The sequence below is a fragment of the Notamacropus eugenii genome, chromosome 6 (assembly GCF_028372415.1).
Source record: "Notamacropus eugenii isolate mMacEug1 chromosome 6, mMacEug1.pri_v2, whole genome shotgun sequence".
NCBI lineage: Eukaryota > Metazoa > Chordata > Mammalia > Diprotodontia > Macropodidae > Notamacropus > Notamacropus eugenii.
In genome coordinates, this window is record NC_092877.1 from 60,968,724 (window position 1) to 60,987,085 (window position 18,362).

At 35.8% G+C, this 18,362-nt stretch overlaps 1 protein-coding gene across 1 annotated transcript in view; it reads right to left on the bottom strand.

Annotated features, from left to right (window-relative positions):
• STK32B (serine/threonine kinase 32B) overlaps window positions 1-18,362 on the bottom strand; it is a 367,871-nt gene that overhangs the window by 238,975 nt on the left and 110,534 nt on the right. The window contains exon 3 of the mRNA XM_072620203.1: window positions 16,317-16,468. Within this exon, the coding sequence (XP_072476304.1) occupies window positions 16,317-16,468 (152 nt within the window). The remainder of the gene's footprint in view (window positions 1-16,316; window positions 16,469-18,362) is intronic.

Genomic DNA, 18,362 nt, shown 5'->3' on the forward strand with positions numbered 1-18,362 from the left:
AAGCTAAGGTGGTATAGGCTGCATAGTGTTCAGGACCAGAAGGTGAAAAATTCTGTTCCATTCTATCCTGGTCAGATTTTATCTGGAATGCCCTATTCAGTTAGAGGTATCACAATTTAAGGGTATTACATTTTAGGAACAACATTGTTAAACTAGAGAGAAACAGAAGGTAACTAACAAGGCAAAGTGCTCTGACATCATGCCATATGAGAATCCATTAAAGAATCCTTAGATAGACTTTAAAAGAGAACATATGAACTCAAATGAATGAGTTACTTGGAGTGGAATCTCAGGTGATGTTCCAGATAAACAAGAGATAGATTTGTGGATATAAGTCCTCCAGGTGCCCTTGAAATTATAAAATCATGCAATTTCACAAGTGAAAGGGATATCCCAATATACCTATAGAACTGACTACTTCCTTTCTCCCTCCTTGTATCCAACTTATAAACCAAGCTGGTGCATTTACTATTCTTTGTATATGACATTCCATTTCTTGCCTCCATGACTTTGTATGAGCCATTCCTGGAATGCTTTCCCCCTCCTCACTACTGCCTCTTGAGATCTCTAGCTTCTTTCAGGTCTTTGCTCAAGTGCCATTTTTTACACATGCCTTTTATGATCATCTCAGTAGTTAGTGATGTCCCCTCCCAAACACAATTCCTGGAATGCTGTGCATTTAGGTTTAGTTTTTTGTTTTGTTTTTGCAAAAGGAATGTATCCTCTCAGAGTATTGTAAGCTCCCTGAAGGCAGGGAATATTTTGATCTTTGTATTCCAACATCAAGCACTATATCTTGCAAATAAACACTTGCTAAAGTGAATTAGACCTCCATATCAACTGTTATCTCCCCAGCAGTGATTCGAGAATTTTATAAGTGTAAACTTTTCCTCACTCTTTCTGTAGGCTAAGGTGAAGTGGCTTACATTCAATAGTTTAAGCTTTCTTATCAATAATCACAAAATTATGAATCAGATGAAAGACATCAGTGTCTCTGGACAGTCTGGAACTTTTTGTTTTCTTTATCTTTGGATATTTTAACTTGTCAGCACTTTTGTCAGAGCCAAAGAATAAAGGAAGGAATACACTTCAAAGTAATCAACTTTCCACCTTGAATGAATTCATGCAGGCATCTCTGCTTTGACTTGAATGGATCTACTTTCACTCCTTCAGTTTTCCCCTTGAATTCCAAGTAGTTTTCAAGAACATCAATGCATGCATCTTAACATTGAAAAAGGCTCACTAGAATCACTGTCAGCCATCACTTTCTACTTACTTCCACTAATCTCTGGTGATTGGTGATCTCTTAACTAGCAATGATCTATATTCCTCAGAAGAAATGAAGAGATATAAGAAAGAAATTCTACAGGCTATAGCTGTATCTATGCGATATAAAGTAGAGCTATAGTTGTTGCTCAGTTGTTAGAGGCAAATTGTGACAAGCAGACCTGATTTTTAGAAGCACAGAGTCTGAGTGTCCCAGTCTACCTAGAATGCTAGACTTCAAAGCTATAAGGGACTTCAGAGATTATTGAGACCAAAAGAGACCCAACAACCCCTCTCCCCTCTCCCCTCTCCAACATACCCCATAAATGACCCTTTGCTTTGTTCTAAGAATAATACCTGCATTGAGGATCCATGACTACTTGGCTATCCTTCTTTAAGAAATTTCTCGTCCCATGACGATATTAAACAATATGTCAAACCTTCAGTTCATTCAGTGACAAATTGATGACCTCTTAAGTCATTCTAAAGGACTGTCAAAGAAATGTAGAGGCCAGCTGTAGTACATTTCCTTCCTCAAATCTGAAGAGAATTTAGGAGTTCTTTCTTTAGGAACTTGTGCCATTTTTGAGTTATTATGATGTAACGGGAAGGAAGCTGAAAGTGGAATCAATTCTGGGTTTGAACTGGCTCAAAGATGGTGTGGTAGAGAGAAAAAAGTACTGGCTCTGAGGTCAGCACTTGTACTCACATCCCACATCTTACACTAAGTGCCTATATCACCTTGGGTAAGTCATTGGAATCATTGGACCAAAGTTGTCTTATTTATAATATGAAGACATTGGACTAAATTGGGAGTTCTTAACCTGGCATCCACAGAGGTATCTATGAATACATTTCAGAGTGTCCATGAACATGAATGGGGAAAAAATACATCTTTATGTGTGTGTGCGTTTGTCCATTGCCGAAGAAGACCATGCCATCAGAGAAATAATGACATGACTTGCACTTGACTTTGTTTTGAATGAGGGAGGGCTGTGCAGGTCATCAGCCTCACTTCTCCTCCAGAGCCATCTGAATCCAATGACCAGATATTCATCAGGATGACTGGAGATGACCCAGGAGGAGGCAATTGGGGTCAAGTTACCTGCCCAAGATCACACAGCTAGTGAGTGTCAAGTGTCTGAGGTGACATTTGAACTCAGGTCCTCCTGACTCCTGCACTGGTGCTCTAACTAAAATTTAGCATTTTCTTTTATTATTTTTTTTTAAAATGTGATGCTAAGAAAGGATCCAAAGTCTTCAACAGACTTCCAAAGGGGTCCATGACACACGCAAAAAAAAGGTAGGAACTCCTGAATTAGAACTTAAAAGTTCCTTCCACTTCTAGAGCTATGATCCTAGTTATGCAATTCTGGGTATGTCACAATCTCTGTGAATTTCAGTTTCCTCATCTGTAAAATTAGAAGAAAAAAAAATTCCCTGTCACTTTCTCTGCAGGGTAGCTATCAGGATGGAAGGAGAAAATGAATGTGTAAATATTTAATAAACTCTAAAATAACCATCATCCCCAACCTGCTCCTCAACAAGAACCTTAGATTACACCCCTAGAACTACTCTAAGTTCTGAATGATGAGCTTTCACCTAATTTTACTTGAAATCAGAGTTCCGTGTCACTTTCTGACAATTTCCATACCATGCTGAGTTCACTATAGCCACATTCTCCCTGAAAGAGCCTTGAACTCTGCTCCTGGAACTACCTTGGGCTCTGATCAGATCAGGCTTTTATGACATGTCCCAGTCATCTCAAGTTCATGACTTGAGCATGACCTTCTTTCCCATTCCCCCCACCCCTGCCTCCTCTGGATCTTTTTCATGTGTTATCTTTTCCCAATAAACTGACAGATTCTTGAGTGTAGGGATTGTTTTAACTACTTGTATTTGTATCCCCCATTTTTAGCATGATGCTTGACACATCTTAAACACTTAATAAATGCTTCTCTATCTAAAGTGCTATGCATATATCCAGTAGGATTCTTACTGGTATTGATGACTCCTATTTTCATTTCTTCACAAACATTTTTCAGTTTCTCAAGTTGGTTTAACGAAACTAAGAAGAAGTATACAAAATGTATAGCTTGGGGAAAGGAAGTTCTGATTGTAAGGAGAGCAGGAAAGAATAAAGCATAGGCTTTCAGAAGGTGACTTACTGAGTAAATGTCACATCCAAAGTTACCATCATTTGACATTTTGTCACATCCCACCTGCCCTCTAAAAATGTCAAAGGCAGAAATGTTTTTCTAGTCTGGGATCCTTGGGTAAAAAGAATTAGAAAGGTACAGTCATAAGTCATTCCTTTGTTTTCCCAGGAAACCATAAATTCACCTCTCCTCCAATCTGATCAGGGGATTTGAAGAGTCCCAAAGTAATAGTGACACTAACATAGAACAATATAACCACTCATATTGCTAGAGCTTTATGTGGTTTGTCAAGTGTTTTTTTCTTTCCTTTTTTAATCATATTTTTATTTTATTCCCCAATTATATATTAAAACAATTTTTAACATTTTAAAAGTTTTGAGTTCTAGATTCTATCCCTCTATCTATCCCCCTGCCCCATGATGGTAAGCAATCTGATACAGGTTATACATGTGCAATCACGTAAAACATTTCCATATTAGTCATTTTTGTGCAAGAAGACTTGAACCAAAAAAAAAATGAAAATTTTTAGCATTTATTTTACAGGATTTTAAGTTCCAAATTTTTCTCCCTACCTTCTCTTTTCTGAAAATGGTAGACAGTTTGGTATAGTTTATACATGTGCTATGTAAAAAATGTAAGAATATGTAAGAAATATGTCCATATTAGTCACAGTTGTGAAAGAGAAAATGGATAAAAAAAACACAAGAAAGAATAAAGTAAATAAAAAAATATGCTTTGATCTACATTCAGAGTCCATCAGTTCTTCATCTGGATATGGATAGCATTTTCTTTCCTGAGTCCTTTGTACTCGTCTTGGATCATTGCATTGCTGAGAACAACTGAATCATTCATCGTCATCATACGAAGTTGTGGATACTGTGTACAATATTTTCCTGGTTCTGCTCATTTTACTTTGCATTAGTTCATACAAGTCTTCCCAGGATTTTCTGAAATCTGCCTATTCATCATTTTTATTGCACAATAGTATTCCATTACATTCATATACCACAGCTTCTTTGGCCATTACTCAATTGATGGACATGCCCTCAATTTCTAATACTTTGCCAGCACAAAAAGGATTACCATAAATATTTTTGCACTTGTAGGTCCATTTTCCATTTTTTATGATCTCCTTTGGATACAAACCTAGTTGTGATGGATCATAGGGTATGCAGTTTGTTTACCCTTTGGGCATAGTTCTAAATTGCTCTCTAGAATTGTTGGATCAGTTTACAACTCTACCAAGAGTGCATAAGTGTCCCAATTTTCCCATGTCCTCTCCAACATTTATCATTTTCCTTTTCTGTCATATTAACCAATCTGATAAGTGTGAGGTGGTACCTCAGAGATGTTTTAATTTATGTTTCCCTAATCAATAGTAATTTAGAGCATTTTTTCATGTGACTATAGATAGCTTTGATTTCTTTGTCTGAAAATTGCCTGTTCATATCATTTATCAATTGGGGAATCACTTGTATTCTTGTAAATTTGACTCAGTTGTCTATATATTTAAGGAATGAGTCCTTTATTGGAGAAAAGGAATAGTTAACCTGTCAGATCTATGGATAAGGGAACAATTTAGGATCAAAAACAAGATGTGGAGACTATTACAAAATACAAAATAGATATTATTAATTATATAAAATTGAAAAAATTTGTACAAACAAACCAATATAACCAAGATTAGACAGGAAGTAGAAAACTGGGGAAATTTTTGCTAAATGTTTTTCTTAAATAAAAAATAAAATCTCTAGGGCATAGGTAACATAAGAATTGCTGCCCACACTGTAAATATGGGGAAATTGAGACTAGATTGACTTAGTAACTCAAACAATATCATACAGCAGACTTGCAACTCCCAAACCTAGGCCTTAACTCCCTATTTAGCATGCCTGCTATAGATTACATGATTTTTAAATAAATTGCACCTATTTCCCATTCAATTATGACATGATCGTTCTGTGGATTTTTCATGTTATTTTAGTTATTTAAATTCTTTATAATAATTCTTCCCCAAAGTAAGAATATTAGTCAGATTTATATTACTGGCAAAGAGCAAAGCCTCTCTTTCCCGGACATATGGAGAAACCAAAGATAATTGGATGATTCTGTTCTCTGGCCCCATCAAGTTTGACCACGTACATATAGACAATGTCATTTACCAAGAATATATTTTGTGCTCCAAACACACCAGATCATTTACTCTCCTCCAAATACATCCCTCAGTTTTCTGCTCTCTAAACTTTGGTTCATATAATTTACTGTTTATGATACTCCCCATTCTCTCCTGTTATCAACATCATACCTATCCTTTAAGTCTAAGCCTTCATGTGATCTATCCACCAAACAGGAATATTTTTTCACTTTTCATGTCTCAAAGTACAATGTTTGTATTTTTCTTATATATTTTTGTTTACTTCTTTTTTGTGAGGTCTAGAACCATGTTTTCATCTATTTAGGGAAGTTCAGGTGTAGAAACTCCCTTCTTTGTAGCTCATCTGTAATTTATAGTATTAGGAAGCTGCTTGGGAGACATTGTTACTTAAGTTTTGCTTGTGGTCGTGAAACTAGTAAGGCAGGAGTCAAACCTAGGTCTCTCTGTCTTTAAGTCCAGGGCTCTGTCCACTCTGCTAGGATTACTGTCTCTGTTGTTTTACCCTAATTTGTATTAAAATCTTTATTTGTAAATGTATCTTACCTCCTTTACTAAATTTAGTAACAATAAGAGAAAAGAACTCTGAGCTGTTTGGGGTTTTTTTGTGGGGGTTTTTTTTTTTTTGGTTTTTTTAAGACTGAAATAGAGTTGGAGTTGAGCTCTGATGGATGGGAGGAGTCATGAGTATTACACTTAAACCACATTGAACAAAGAGATAAGCAAAACACTGTAGACACTGTTGAATCCCCTGTTTAATGAGGTAGAAACTTACATATTATGAATCCTGTAGAATAATATTAGCTAGCATTTATTAAATACTTCATATGTCTCAAACACTGTACTAAAGCTGGGGATACAAAGAAAGGCAAACAGCATCATCTGTATGCTCCAAGTGCTTACATTCTTTATTTTTAATTAATTTTTAAAAATTAACATTTATTTATTTTCTCTGGAGTAGGATTGGAAAGGATTAGAGAAAGCTTTGTGGAGAAGATGTCATTTGAACAAGGGCTCAATCATTTTATCATTCTTCCCAATGTTAAATATAAATCTGTGTCTTCAGGCCCTAAAACTCCTTTCACGGGATAAAAGAACCTTAGAAAAAGGGACCTTAGCACATGAAATGTCTTAACTGTAAGAGACTCAATTTAATTTAACATTTATTTATTAAACTTGTCTACTGTGTGTAGGGCTCTGTGCCAAGTGCTGGGGACATATAGACCCCTCCCCCCCCCAAAAAAACACACACACAATGAATAGCCCTGCTCTAAAGGAATTATCTTCTACTGGCAGAATGTAATGAAGGAGAGGGGAAGGTCTGAGGACATGGAATGTTCTAGAAACAACTTTAGAAATTCTGTAGTACAAACCCTTAATTTTATGGATGAAGAAACTAAAATCTAGTGAGAAGTCAGCTGCGTGGGACCTTGTAATTACTGAATAACCAAGTCAGGAGTACAGCCTAGATGTCTTCATCCCAAATTCTATGATCTCATCACTCCGCTATACTTCTTTCCTTTGATCAAGATGAAAAGCAAACCTTAGGCAAGAGTTATCGTTGTTGCTGTTTTTAATGTACCCTGATAGTCAAAGATAAAACTCACAACACTCAATTTTGATAAGAAAATTTAGGGACAGCAATTCATAATAGAAATAATGAAGAACTGTCCACAATTAATAACCATTCAAATTCATCATTTATCAATATGGTATTGATGTTTAATTATCAAACTGTGTATATTCAAGGAATAATTTATTAACTATTAATTGTTCTATTGGTTAGGTGGTCTAAATCATTAGACCTGGAGATAGCCAATGTTTGGCTAAGTAGGACTTGTTTTTGAAACTTGTTTTTGCGTTGTAAAGAGGAAGTTTACCCAGGATATATGGCTTCTGTATCTGAAAATGAGCTACATTAATTACTTTCAGATTTGGGGAAAAGAACCAAACACTCAGGTCAATATCTGAGAGCATTTTTCTAATGGTTTCATAAGTTTCTAATAACAATGCTCATAATGAAAATGCCATCTCCCTTTAATCTACAAAATACTGTTTCATTTTTCTTTTACTACATCTCAAGTCTCTCTGCCATCTAAGAGAAAAAATTCTTTTATACTTTTCCTATTACACCAAAATGTGTATATGATAATGGTCTACAAACAATAAGATACTATTGTTTTTAAAATGCATTTAAAATGCAAATATGCTCTGTATTTATCTGACATGGTTCATGAATTATTCAGGGCTTAGTTTATGTCTTCCCAGCTAAACTGCAAGTTCTCTGAGTTCAGAGGTCATATCCCAAACTTCTTACTTAGCACAACACTGGGCACAGTTTCATTGGCCATGAAAAATATTTACTTAATTAAATAATACAAGATAATGCAAAAAGTGCTGAGTATAACATGCACTGTCCCTTTGTGCCTCTTCTCCTATAGCTCCCTGTTTGAAACACCCTCCTTTCCGTTTTTGCCTAATAAATTACTGTTCTTCCTTTAAAGCAAATTCACATATCACCTCCTCCATGAAGCCCTCCCTGGGTAATAAACTTAATCCTCAGGCCTTACCTAGCCTTTTGCTCTGTATCTCTCTACTGTGCTTATTGTGTAATGTCACAATGTATAATTACTCATGGTTGTGCCAAGCTCACCCAGTAAGCTAAAAGTTCCGTGAGAGTAGAGACCAGTCACTCATCTAAAGTTTGTATGCTGTTCTCCCATTCAATTGCTTCAACGTTTGTTCAATAATTAGACTGTTCAAATTCAGTTGATTTTTTATTAATATTTTATAATTTTACCTTAGCTCTGCCAGATTTTTACCAGTTTTGTCTCATGAAGTCCAGAAATATTCTTTTGATTTGTATATATTTGCAGTTCAGTCAATAGTTACTGAAACCTCTCTGGGTGAGCGAATGGTCCAGAATTCAGCCATCTGGAACTATACACATACACATGAGGCATCCAAGTGTCCTAACACAAACCACAGCAAAGCCTTGCCCTTCATATTTAGGACTCTGCAGAAATATTTAGCTAGGGGTCTAAATTTAGAGCTGGAAAAAGACTTTTGAAAGAATCCAATTAGCTTGTTTTATAGATGGTAAAACTGAGACTCAGAGAAATTAAAATATCATTAAAATTTAAAAAGAAATTAGGGGTAGAGCCAAGATGGTAGAGTAGAAATATGGACCTGCTGTAGCTCTCCCCCCATAGCCCATAAAATACCTGTAAAAAATGGCTCAAAACAAATTCTAGAGCAGCAGAAGCCATAAAACGACAGAGTGAAAGAGATTTCCAGCCAAAGATAGCCTGGAAGGCCGACAGAAAAGGTTTATCGCACCAGGCTCAGAGTAGAGTGTACCTCAGCCTTGGCTGCAGAATCTGGCATGGACAGGACTGGAGCAGGCTTCAGGGCATGGAATTGAGGGTAGCTGCTGTGGTTCCTAGATTTCTCAACCCACAAATGCCAAAGAAAGCTTCAAAGGTCAGTGAGAAAGCTCTTTCACCTGGGTGATAAGGGGGCAGGTTAGCCTCAGCCCTGGCCCCAGAGCAGCATCAGCCACTGTGACAGCAGCATCCATATTTGGGACCCTCCACCTAAAGACCATGGAGGAATTGAGTAGCCAATCTATGTCTCAGTCCTAAGTGGCTGTACTGGGGTGAAGAGGTGAATTGGTGTGGTGGAGCTAGTGGAGGCTCTGGAGAGGGAATCCTACTCACAGATCCTGGGCAGAAAAGCTTGTGGTCACTCTCAGACCACAGTACAGGCCAGGAGAACAGTAAACTTCTCTCCCTTGATTGTGCCACCTTGCAGGAACTGAGAACTTACAGGTGCCTAGAGTATACCCCTCATTTGACAAGGGACTCAAAAGTCAAGTAACTGACTGGGAAAATGCCCCAAAAATGGAAAAAATAAGACTATAGAAGATTACTTTCTTGGTGAACAGCTATTTTTTCCATCCTTTCAGATGAGGAAAAACAAAGTGTACCATCAGAGGAAGTCAAGGCTTCTGCATCCAAAACCTACAAAATAAATATGCTATAGTGTCAGGCCAAGAAGAGCTAAAAAAGGATTTTGAAAATCAAGTAAGAGAGGTGGAGTAAAAATTGGGAAGAGAAATGAGAGTGATACAAAAAACTCATGAAAAGCAAGTCAACAGCTTGCTAAAGGAGACCCAAAAAATGCTGAAGAAAATAACAATATTAAAAATAGACTAACCCAAATGGCAAAAGAGGTCCAAAAAGCCAATGAGGAGAAAAATGCTTTAAAAAGCAGAATTAGCCAAATGGTAAAGGAGGTTCAAAAGCTCACTGAAGAAAATAGTTCTTTAAAAATTAGAATGGAGCAGATGGAAACTAATGACTTTTTGAGAAACCAAGAAATTCTAAAACAAAACCAAAAGAATGAAAAAAAAATAAAAGACAATGTGAAACATCTCATTGGACAAACAAACTGACATGGAAAATAGATACAGGAGAGATAATTTAAAAATTATTGCTCTACCAGAAAACCATGATTTAAAAAAAAGATCCTAGACATCATCTTCCAAGAAATTATCAAGGAAAATTATCCTGATATTCTAGAACCAGAGGGTAAAAATAGAAATGGAAAGAACTCACTGATCACCTCCTGAAAGAGATCCCCAAAGGAAAACTCCTAGGAATATTGTAGCCAAATTCCAGAGCTCCCATGTCAAGGAGAAAATACTACAAGCAGTCAGAAAGAAACAATTCAAATACTGTGGAAATACAATCAGGATAACGCAGAATTTAGCAGCTTCTACACTAAGGGACTGAAGAGCTACGAATATGATATTTCAGATATCAAAAGAGATAGGATTAAAACCAAGAATCACCTACCAAGCAAAACTGAGTATAATACTTCAGGGAAAAAATGGAATTTCAATGAAATAGAGGATTTTCAAACACTCTTGTTGAAAAAACCAGAGCTGAATAGAAAATGTGACTTTCAAATACAAGAATCAAGAGAAACATGAAAAGGTAAACAAGAAAGAGAAGCCTTAAGGAACTCATTAAAACTGAACTGTTTATATTCCTACATAGAGAGCTGTTATTTGTAACACATGAGACCTTTATCAGTATTAGGGTAGTTAAAGGGAACATATATATGTGTGTATGTGTGTGTGTATGGGTATGTATGTAGGTGTATATTATATATGTGTAGGTATGCACATGTACATGTGTGTATGTATATATGTATGTGTTTATATAAGTATATATACATATGTGTGTGTGTGTATATATACATATATATATGAGGGCACAGGGCGAGCTGTATATGAAGGAAGAATATCTAAAAAAATAAAACTCTTGAATGGAATGTACTAGGAGTAAGAAAAAGGGAGAGATAGAATGTAGCAAATCATCTCACATATAAGAGGGAAGAAAGAGCTTCTACAATGGAGGGGAAGAGGTGGGAGATGAAAGGAAATAATTGAGTCTTACTCTCATGGGATTTGCCTTAAAGAGGGAATAACATACATTCGATTGGATATGGAAATCTGTTTTTCCCTGTAGGGAGGCAAGGGAGAAGGGGGATGGAAGAAGAGTCAGTAATAGAAGGGAGGACAGACTGGAGAAAAGGGTGGATGGAGTGCATGCTGACCTGGAGTCGGGGTAGGGAGAGATGGGGAGAAAATTTTGAATTCAAATTCTTGTGGAAGTAAATGTTAAGAACTGAAAAATAAATAAATTATATATTAAACTGGTCCCCAAGGAAATGAAAAAAAAATAAATTAAAATATGCCTAAGGATATAGATTTAGCAACACAGGAGCTCCAAATCAGTTCTGACTCCAAATCTAGTGTTCTTTCTAATATACCATATCATTTAGTCCAACTCCTTCATTTTACAGATGAGGAACCTATGTTTCCAAAATAGAAGTGATTTGCCCATCCTCACACAGATAGCAAGCCAAAAATCTAACCCAGGTCTTCTGATCATGCTGCATCTGAAGAATAGTTACTTTTCCTCCTTGCATTTTATCTATTACTTTCAAGAACAGTAAAAACTCCAAGATGAGTAGTACCAAAATTTCAAATGTAATTAAATTCCTCTTGGTGAATATACATTTTCCATTACAGCAGATTCCATGCTGATTCAGTCTTTTGTAGTTGTGCATGAAAAAAGTGCTGAGCTTTCATTTCCTTTGGCTGAAGCCCTCCAAGGTTCAGAGATATTTATTTCTTCCAACCAGAAGATCTTGCTAGTTATCTGTTCCCATCATCTCAGTAAGACATTTTACATTTTTCTTAGTAATTCCACCATTTTTTTTTCTCAAGGAGAAGAACAATTCTGAGTCCCTATGCCATCATGGTGCAGAGCCAAGAGTACTAAATATGGAGTTGAAAAACTTGTGTTCAAGTATTGACTCTGACATTTACTAATTGTGAGATTACATAAATTCAAACTGTTTTTACACAAGCAAATCCAATGCAGTTAAAATTATAAAGGAAATAGCTCATGAGGTATTTATATTATATTTCCCTAATAAAGGTCTCATTTGGAATATATATAAGAAATTGATTCAAATTTATAAGAACAAAGGTCATTTCACAGTTGATACATGTCCAAAAAAAGCAATTTTCAAAAGAAGAAATGCACGCCATTAACGGCCATATGAAAAATACTCCAAATCTCTAAAAATGAAAATTAAAGTTACTCTGAGATTCTACCTCACACCCAACACACTAGCAAAGATGACAAATAAAGGAAAACAATGAATTCTGGGAAGGATGTGGGGAAACTGACAAATTAATAGACTGTTAGGGGAGCTGTGAATTGGTTTGGTCATTTTAGAAAGAAAGATTTTTAGAATCTGACATCTAGGGGACATCATAACTTATCTAGCTCAAGTTTGTCTTACAAATAGGGAAAGTGAGGAGCACAACCAGTATATGGAAGAGTGATAATCTCTTGATTCCCACTCTAGTATTCATTCCACTACACCGGAAATCATAACCTTCTGTGAAGCATGGACCTCTATGTCTGTCTAATGAAGACCATGGACTCATCAGAATTCTGAATAAAATTAAATACAGAGGATTACAAAGGAAATCAATTATATTGAAATGCAATTACATTGAAGTGAAAAAACAAGCTCATAAACTACAGGTTAAAAGCTGTTGCATTATACCATATGACCTCAGAGTGAGTAATCAATAAATGAATATAAAGGTAAATAAATAGATCCATATGCAGAAAGAAAAGTAAAAGAATTAATAGATGGCAGATAAAAAGATAAAAAAGGAGTGAACAAAAATTTTTATGCATCTACTATATGCCAGGCATTGTGCCAAGTGCTTTATAAATATTATATCATTTGATCCTCATAACAACCCTGGCAGCAGTGTGCTGGAGGACAGATGAGATTATTACCTTCATTTTTCATTGAGGATACTGAGGTAAATAGAGGTTAAGTGAACTGTCCAAGGTCACACATCTAGGGAGTATTTGAGGCTCCATTCAAACTGAGGTCTTCCTTACTCAGCACTGAGCACTCCATCCACTGTGCTACCTAATTTCCTCCAAATAAATAAATAGTGATAAAAAACGCAAAAACATGAATAGATAAATAAGTAGGTTAATAGATGGATGAAACTAATAGATGGATAAGTAAATAGGTAGATAGATAGATAGATGAACAAATAGCCACACAGGAAAACAAACCAAAACCATACCCTAAGCATGAGATCTAGAGAAGATCTACTTACTCTCCATTATGTCATGGATCCCTTTGACAGTCAGGTGAAACCTTTCTCAGAATAATGTTTTTGAATTTGTAATATAAAATTAGAAAGGAAACTGGCCATATTAAAACATGGCAGAAGGGAGAACGTGAATTAACAAACATCAGGCTAAAATTCCTTATGTTCAAGGTGCTAAGTACCAGAGTTAGACTTTAATTCAAGTTTTCTCATGCCAGGTTCAACATTCTTTTTGCTATACCAGCCACACACACAGATATGTGTATATATCTCTATATGTCTATATATATATATTGAATAATAAAAATTAGAGGCATTACTTCTTCTTTGGGCAAGAAGTCTTAGTAATCTGTAGATTTTGATGAATAAAAAGCCTACCAGGCAAGTGTTCACAATTTTGAAACTATAGTGTAAAGGCAAAAATAAAGTATCACTGTATTGTCATTTAAATGTCATCTGCTTGGGGATGACAAACTACTTCATATCTTTCAAGGGCTCTTGTGACCACACCAAGATTGTTAATATTCTTTCTGCTTTCCTTCTTTTGCTCCATTTATCTCTTCTCTCACTCCCAGCCCAGGTAAACTAGACCACTGTTCCTTATATGAAGCTAAAAAACATCTGATGCTCCATTACTCAGCTTAAGCAAAGGCTGGCTGAAAAGCTGAAGATACATTAATTATGCTTAGTCAAAATTGTCAAGCAAACTAATAAATTGGGTATTGCTGCCTGTTCCTGTTCTAGTATGTGTCTAGTATGTGTAATAGCAAGAAAGGAAATTATCAGGCATTCCAAGGCTGTGATAACGCATTCTTCCTGTAATAAGATCAAAATATGCTGTCCACTTTATATAGTGTGATAGTGTTTTTATGAGTCCTGGAAAACAGCCCTAGAAAATGACTCCTTTGCCCCCCAGCAACCGGGGGCAAAAGTGAACTGAGAAAAGTAAGCATGAGGAGAGGCTTAAAAATGATTAGGGTCAGAGGGAGACAAAGGGGTATGGTGTAAAAAATTGCTGCATGAGGTATTAAAAGTCTGAGGGTTTCTCTGGTTCTTGGACTTTTTTAGGTGAGTTACTGTGAGCTGGTTACTTTAACTCTGATGGTGTCAATTTCTTCATCAATAAAATAGGAGAAATGATTGTTATATGAATAACCTTTCTCACAGGTTGAGAAAACATGTTACAAATTTTAAAGCCCTAGAGAAATGTGAATTGTTAATAATAACAACATTTATATAGCACTTACTTTGTGCCAGGTTCCGGGCTAAGCACTTTGCAATGATCATCTCATTTGACTCACAATAACCCTGGGAGCTAGATGCTATGGTCATCCCCTCTTCATAGATGGGAAACTGAGGGCAAACAACAGTTAAGTGACTTATCCAGGTCACCCAGCTAATAAGTGTCTGACACCAAATATGAACTCAGGTCTTTTTGACTACAGAAAGGTTCAGCACCCTGTCCACTATGTCACCCAGGTACCGTAGGGCAAGTATCTCATTCTTTATCCGATAAAATAATAACGGAATGCCTGTAACCAATATATTTGTGTGTCAAAGACAATTGGGAAGAAGGTAAAAAAAAAAAGAAAATTAAGTAGTATTACTGAGGTAAACATCTCTCCTCTTCAAAATATCACAATCTCATTGAAGTTCTCTTAGAATGAAATGACTTTTAGTCGCCCCCAATTCTCAGTGTCTGATCGTGTGCCCAACAGATGGAAGGCATTGTAACTCCTACTCAACCACTTACATACAATTTATACATTTTTCCATAATTTTTTCCTAAATAGTAATATCTATAGTATGTTTCCTGGTACTCTCCTACCTTCCTACTGGCACTGTTCCATCCATGCATGCTGATCATTTTCTTTGTGATGTAGTGGAAAGAGTATTGAACTTGAAATCCAAATTGAGGCTTAAGTCCTCCCAGATCTGCAACTTAGCAGCTATGTGACCTTGGGCAAGTCACTAACCTTTCTGGATTTCAATTTTCCTCATTTATTAGCAGAAGAGGTTGGATTAGGTAACCGCTAAGGTCCTAACTAATTCCAAGAAACTATGATTCTGTTTCCAGAGACCTGTTCTGTTTGAAGGTAAATTGGTGAAATTAAGAGAATGGATGAAATAAGGCATATTCTTCACATATGACAGTTTCTTCCTTTCATTTTCCTATTTAGTGGTCTGGCAAGTAATCAGTTAAGCAGAGCACTATTGAAAGTGACAGAGTGTATTTCTTATAAAATATTTTTTTCCCTGTACACACCTTGACTAGTAAAAGGCCAACCATTGTGGGGGAAAGGATTACTTCTGATCTAGTCCTCTGATCAGTCTGATTAGCTGCCTGGCTTAACTACCCTTTGATGTCTCCACTTTTTATTCCCTTGAAGCTTTTCACACTTACATTGGTTCTCAAAAAATTAAGCCTTTTCCAAGGCTATTTTATGATTAATGTATTCACTGAGGATAATATTCTTCCAAATTCACTCTAAAGTATTCAAACTCTGGCAAATCCAATCCATTTCAACAAACTTTTGTAAAGCACCTACTATGTTCATGGCACAGTCTTTCCAAGGCACCATGGATACAAAAATAAATAAACGAATGAATAAACCAAAGAAATTCTTTCTTTCAATGAGTTTACATTGTGAATAGATGGAAAGACTATACATATATAAAGTTATAAATAATCAGTTGACCAGGAAAATCCTTAAATCAGAGGTGACACATGTACTTTCCCGAAGGTGAAGGATAAGAGATATCTGCTCTATCCATGTTTTCCTTGGTATCAGTTTTATGAAAACTGAATATACATGGCAGCTGGTTTTGCTTAAATATTTGAGCTTAACTATGTCTTCTAAATACTGTCAATTTACAAGCCCAACCAAGGAAAGGAAATATGGATATCTTTATAACACTTAGAATTCTCTCAAATGAGCACAATTTGAATTTATTCCATGAGAGATTCATAACACAATCATCATAAAAGTTGAAAAAAGCAAGATTTACTCACCACAAATTGACTAAGAAAGGGTGTTCCAGGCCCTGCATGATCTGGAGTTCTCTGAAGACATTCCGAACTTCATCTCTCTCAATACACTTCTGTTTATTCATGTATTTCATGGCATACATTTTCTTTGTATCCCTTTTCTGCACGATGCATACCTGAGTGAGGGGTAAGTTACAGAAAACAGTTCATGTATGTGGGAAAACCCACAACGTCTTTGAAATTACTTACATGTGCTTCACCAGCCTGAGTCTTTGGTCACTCTTCTAACACAATAACCTCATTGAATATTCTGAAATGTAACTCCTACTTCTATTACCGATGATATAAAAAGAGCAAAACCCCTCAAATGAATATCATATGATCTTCTTGCTATGACAACCTTAGCCTGATCATAATTATAATGATAATTTAGTGAGATCTTAAGCCAAGAGACCTGGCCAGAATGGGTCATATATCAACCTGGACATTTACTAGTGGTTTGACTAATAGGCATATTGCTTCACCTCTCTGAGTCTTAGTTTTCTCTTCTGTGACATGGGGATAATAATATCTATATCTCTCCTGACAGGATTGTTGTAAGGAAAGCACTTTGTGAAATTTATAACGTTATGTCATCTGCCAAATGACAAATGGTCAAGGAATATGACCTGGCAGTTCTCAAAGAATAAAATCCAAATTACCAATAGCCATATGAAAATATACTTCAAATCACTAATATTTAGAGAAATGCAAATTAACACAACTGTAAAGTAGCCCTCACACTCATCAGATTGGCAAAATTGACAATGAACGAATTTGACAAGTGCTAGAGGGATTATGGGAAAACAGTTACTGTTAGTAGAGTTGTTAATTGGTCCAGTCATACTGCAAAGTAATGTGGAAATGTACCCTAAAAGTTACTAAGCTATGTATACTTTCACCCAAAGAAAGAAGGAAAGGACTAATGTATACAAAAACAATTTATAACATTTCTTTTTGAGGTGGAAAAGGAACCAGAAACTTAGGGGTAAAGGTGCCTATCAATTGGGAAATGCATAAATAAATTATGGTATATGAATATAATGAAAAATTATGTTATAAATTGATGAAAGGGATGATTTCAAAGAAACTTGAGGAGACTTGTAGGGACTAATGGAGAATGAAATGAGCAGAAACAGAACAATTTCTGCAATAACAGCATTATAAAGATAAATGCCTTTAAATGACTGAAGAACTCTATTCAACATAATAACCAATCATGATTCCAGAGGACTGATGATAAATGATGCTATCCATTTTGTGACAGACTGGTGATAGATTCCGAGTATAAAATTGAGACACACAGATAGATAGATAGATAGATAGATAGATAGATAGATAGATAGATAGATAGATACATACATACATACATACATACATACATATATACATACATGCATACATGCATACACACACATACATATAAATATAGGGACATGGTCAATCCATGAATTTATTTTGTTTGACTATGTACATATGATACAATGGTTTTTTTTTTTTAAAGGAGGTGGAGGTTGGAGAAAGAAAAGATAGATTTTCATTAATTAAAAAAATAAGTTTTAAACTCTGTAAATAGAAATTATTATTACTACTATTAACATTAATGATAATTCTGTGCATTTATGTAGTGTTCTTTATTTTTTAAAAGCAAGTCCACATAAATTTCTTCATTTGATTCACATACTAGACCATTTAAGTAAGAAAATAGACAAGATTAATAAAGAATTTATTATAGACCTGGGTCTGAGTACTGGCTCTGCCATTTAGTAACTGTGTAATCATGGGCAAGTCAAAACTTTTTTCTAAGCCTCAGTTTGTTTGTAAAAGAGGGATCATACCTGCACTTCCTATTTCACAGGGCTTTTTTCAGGGAGAGGCTTTCAATTTCATTGAATATGACTCTCCTACCTATACTCCTCAATCCAGACAAACTGGCTTTCACTTCTTTACCCAAGCCACTCCATTTCCAGTCCCCATGCCTTTCTTCTACCTGTCCCCGTGTCTGATATATTATCTCTTTCCCTCCCCTTC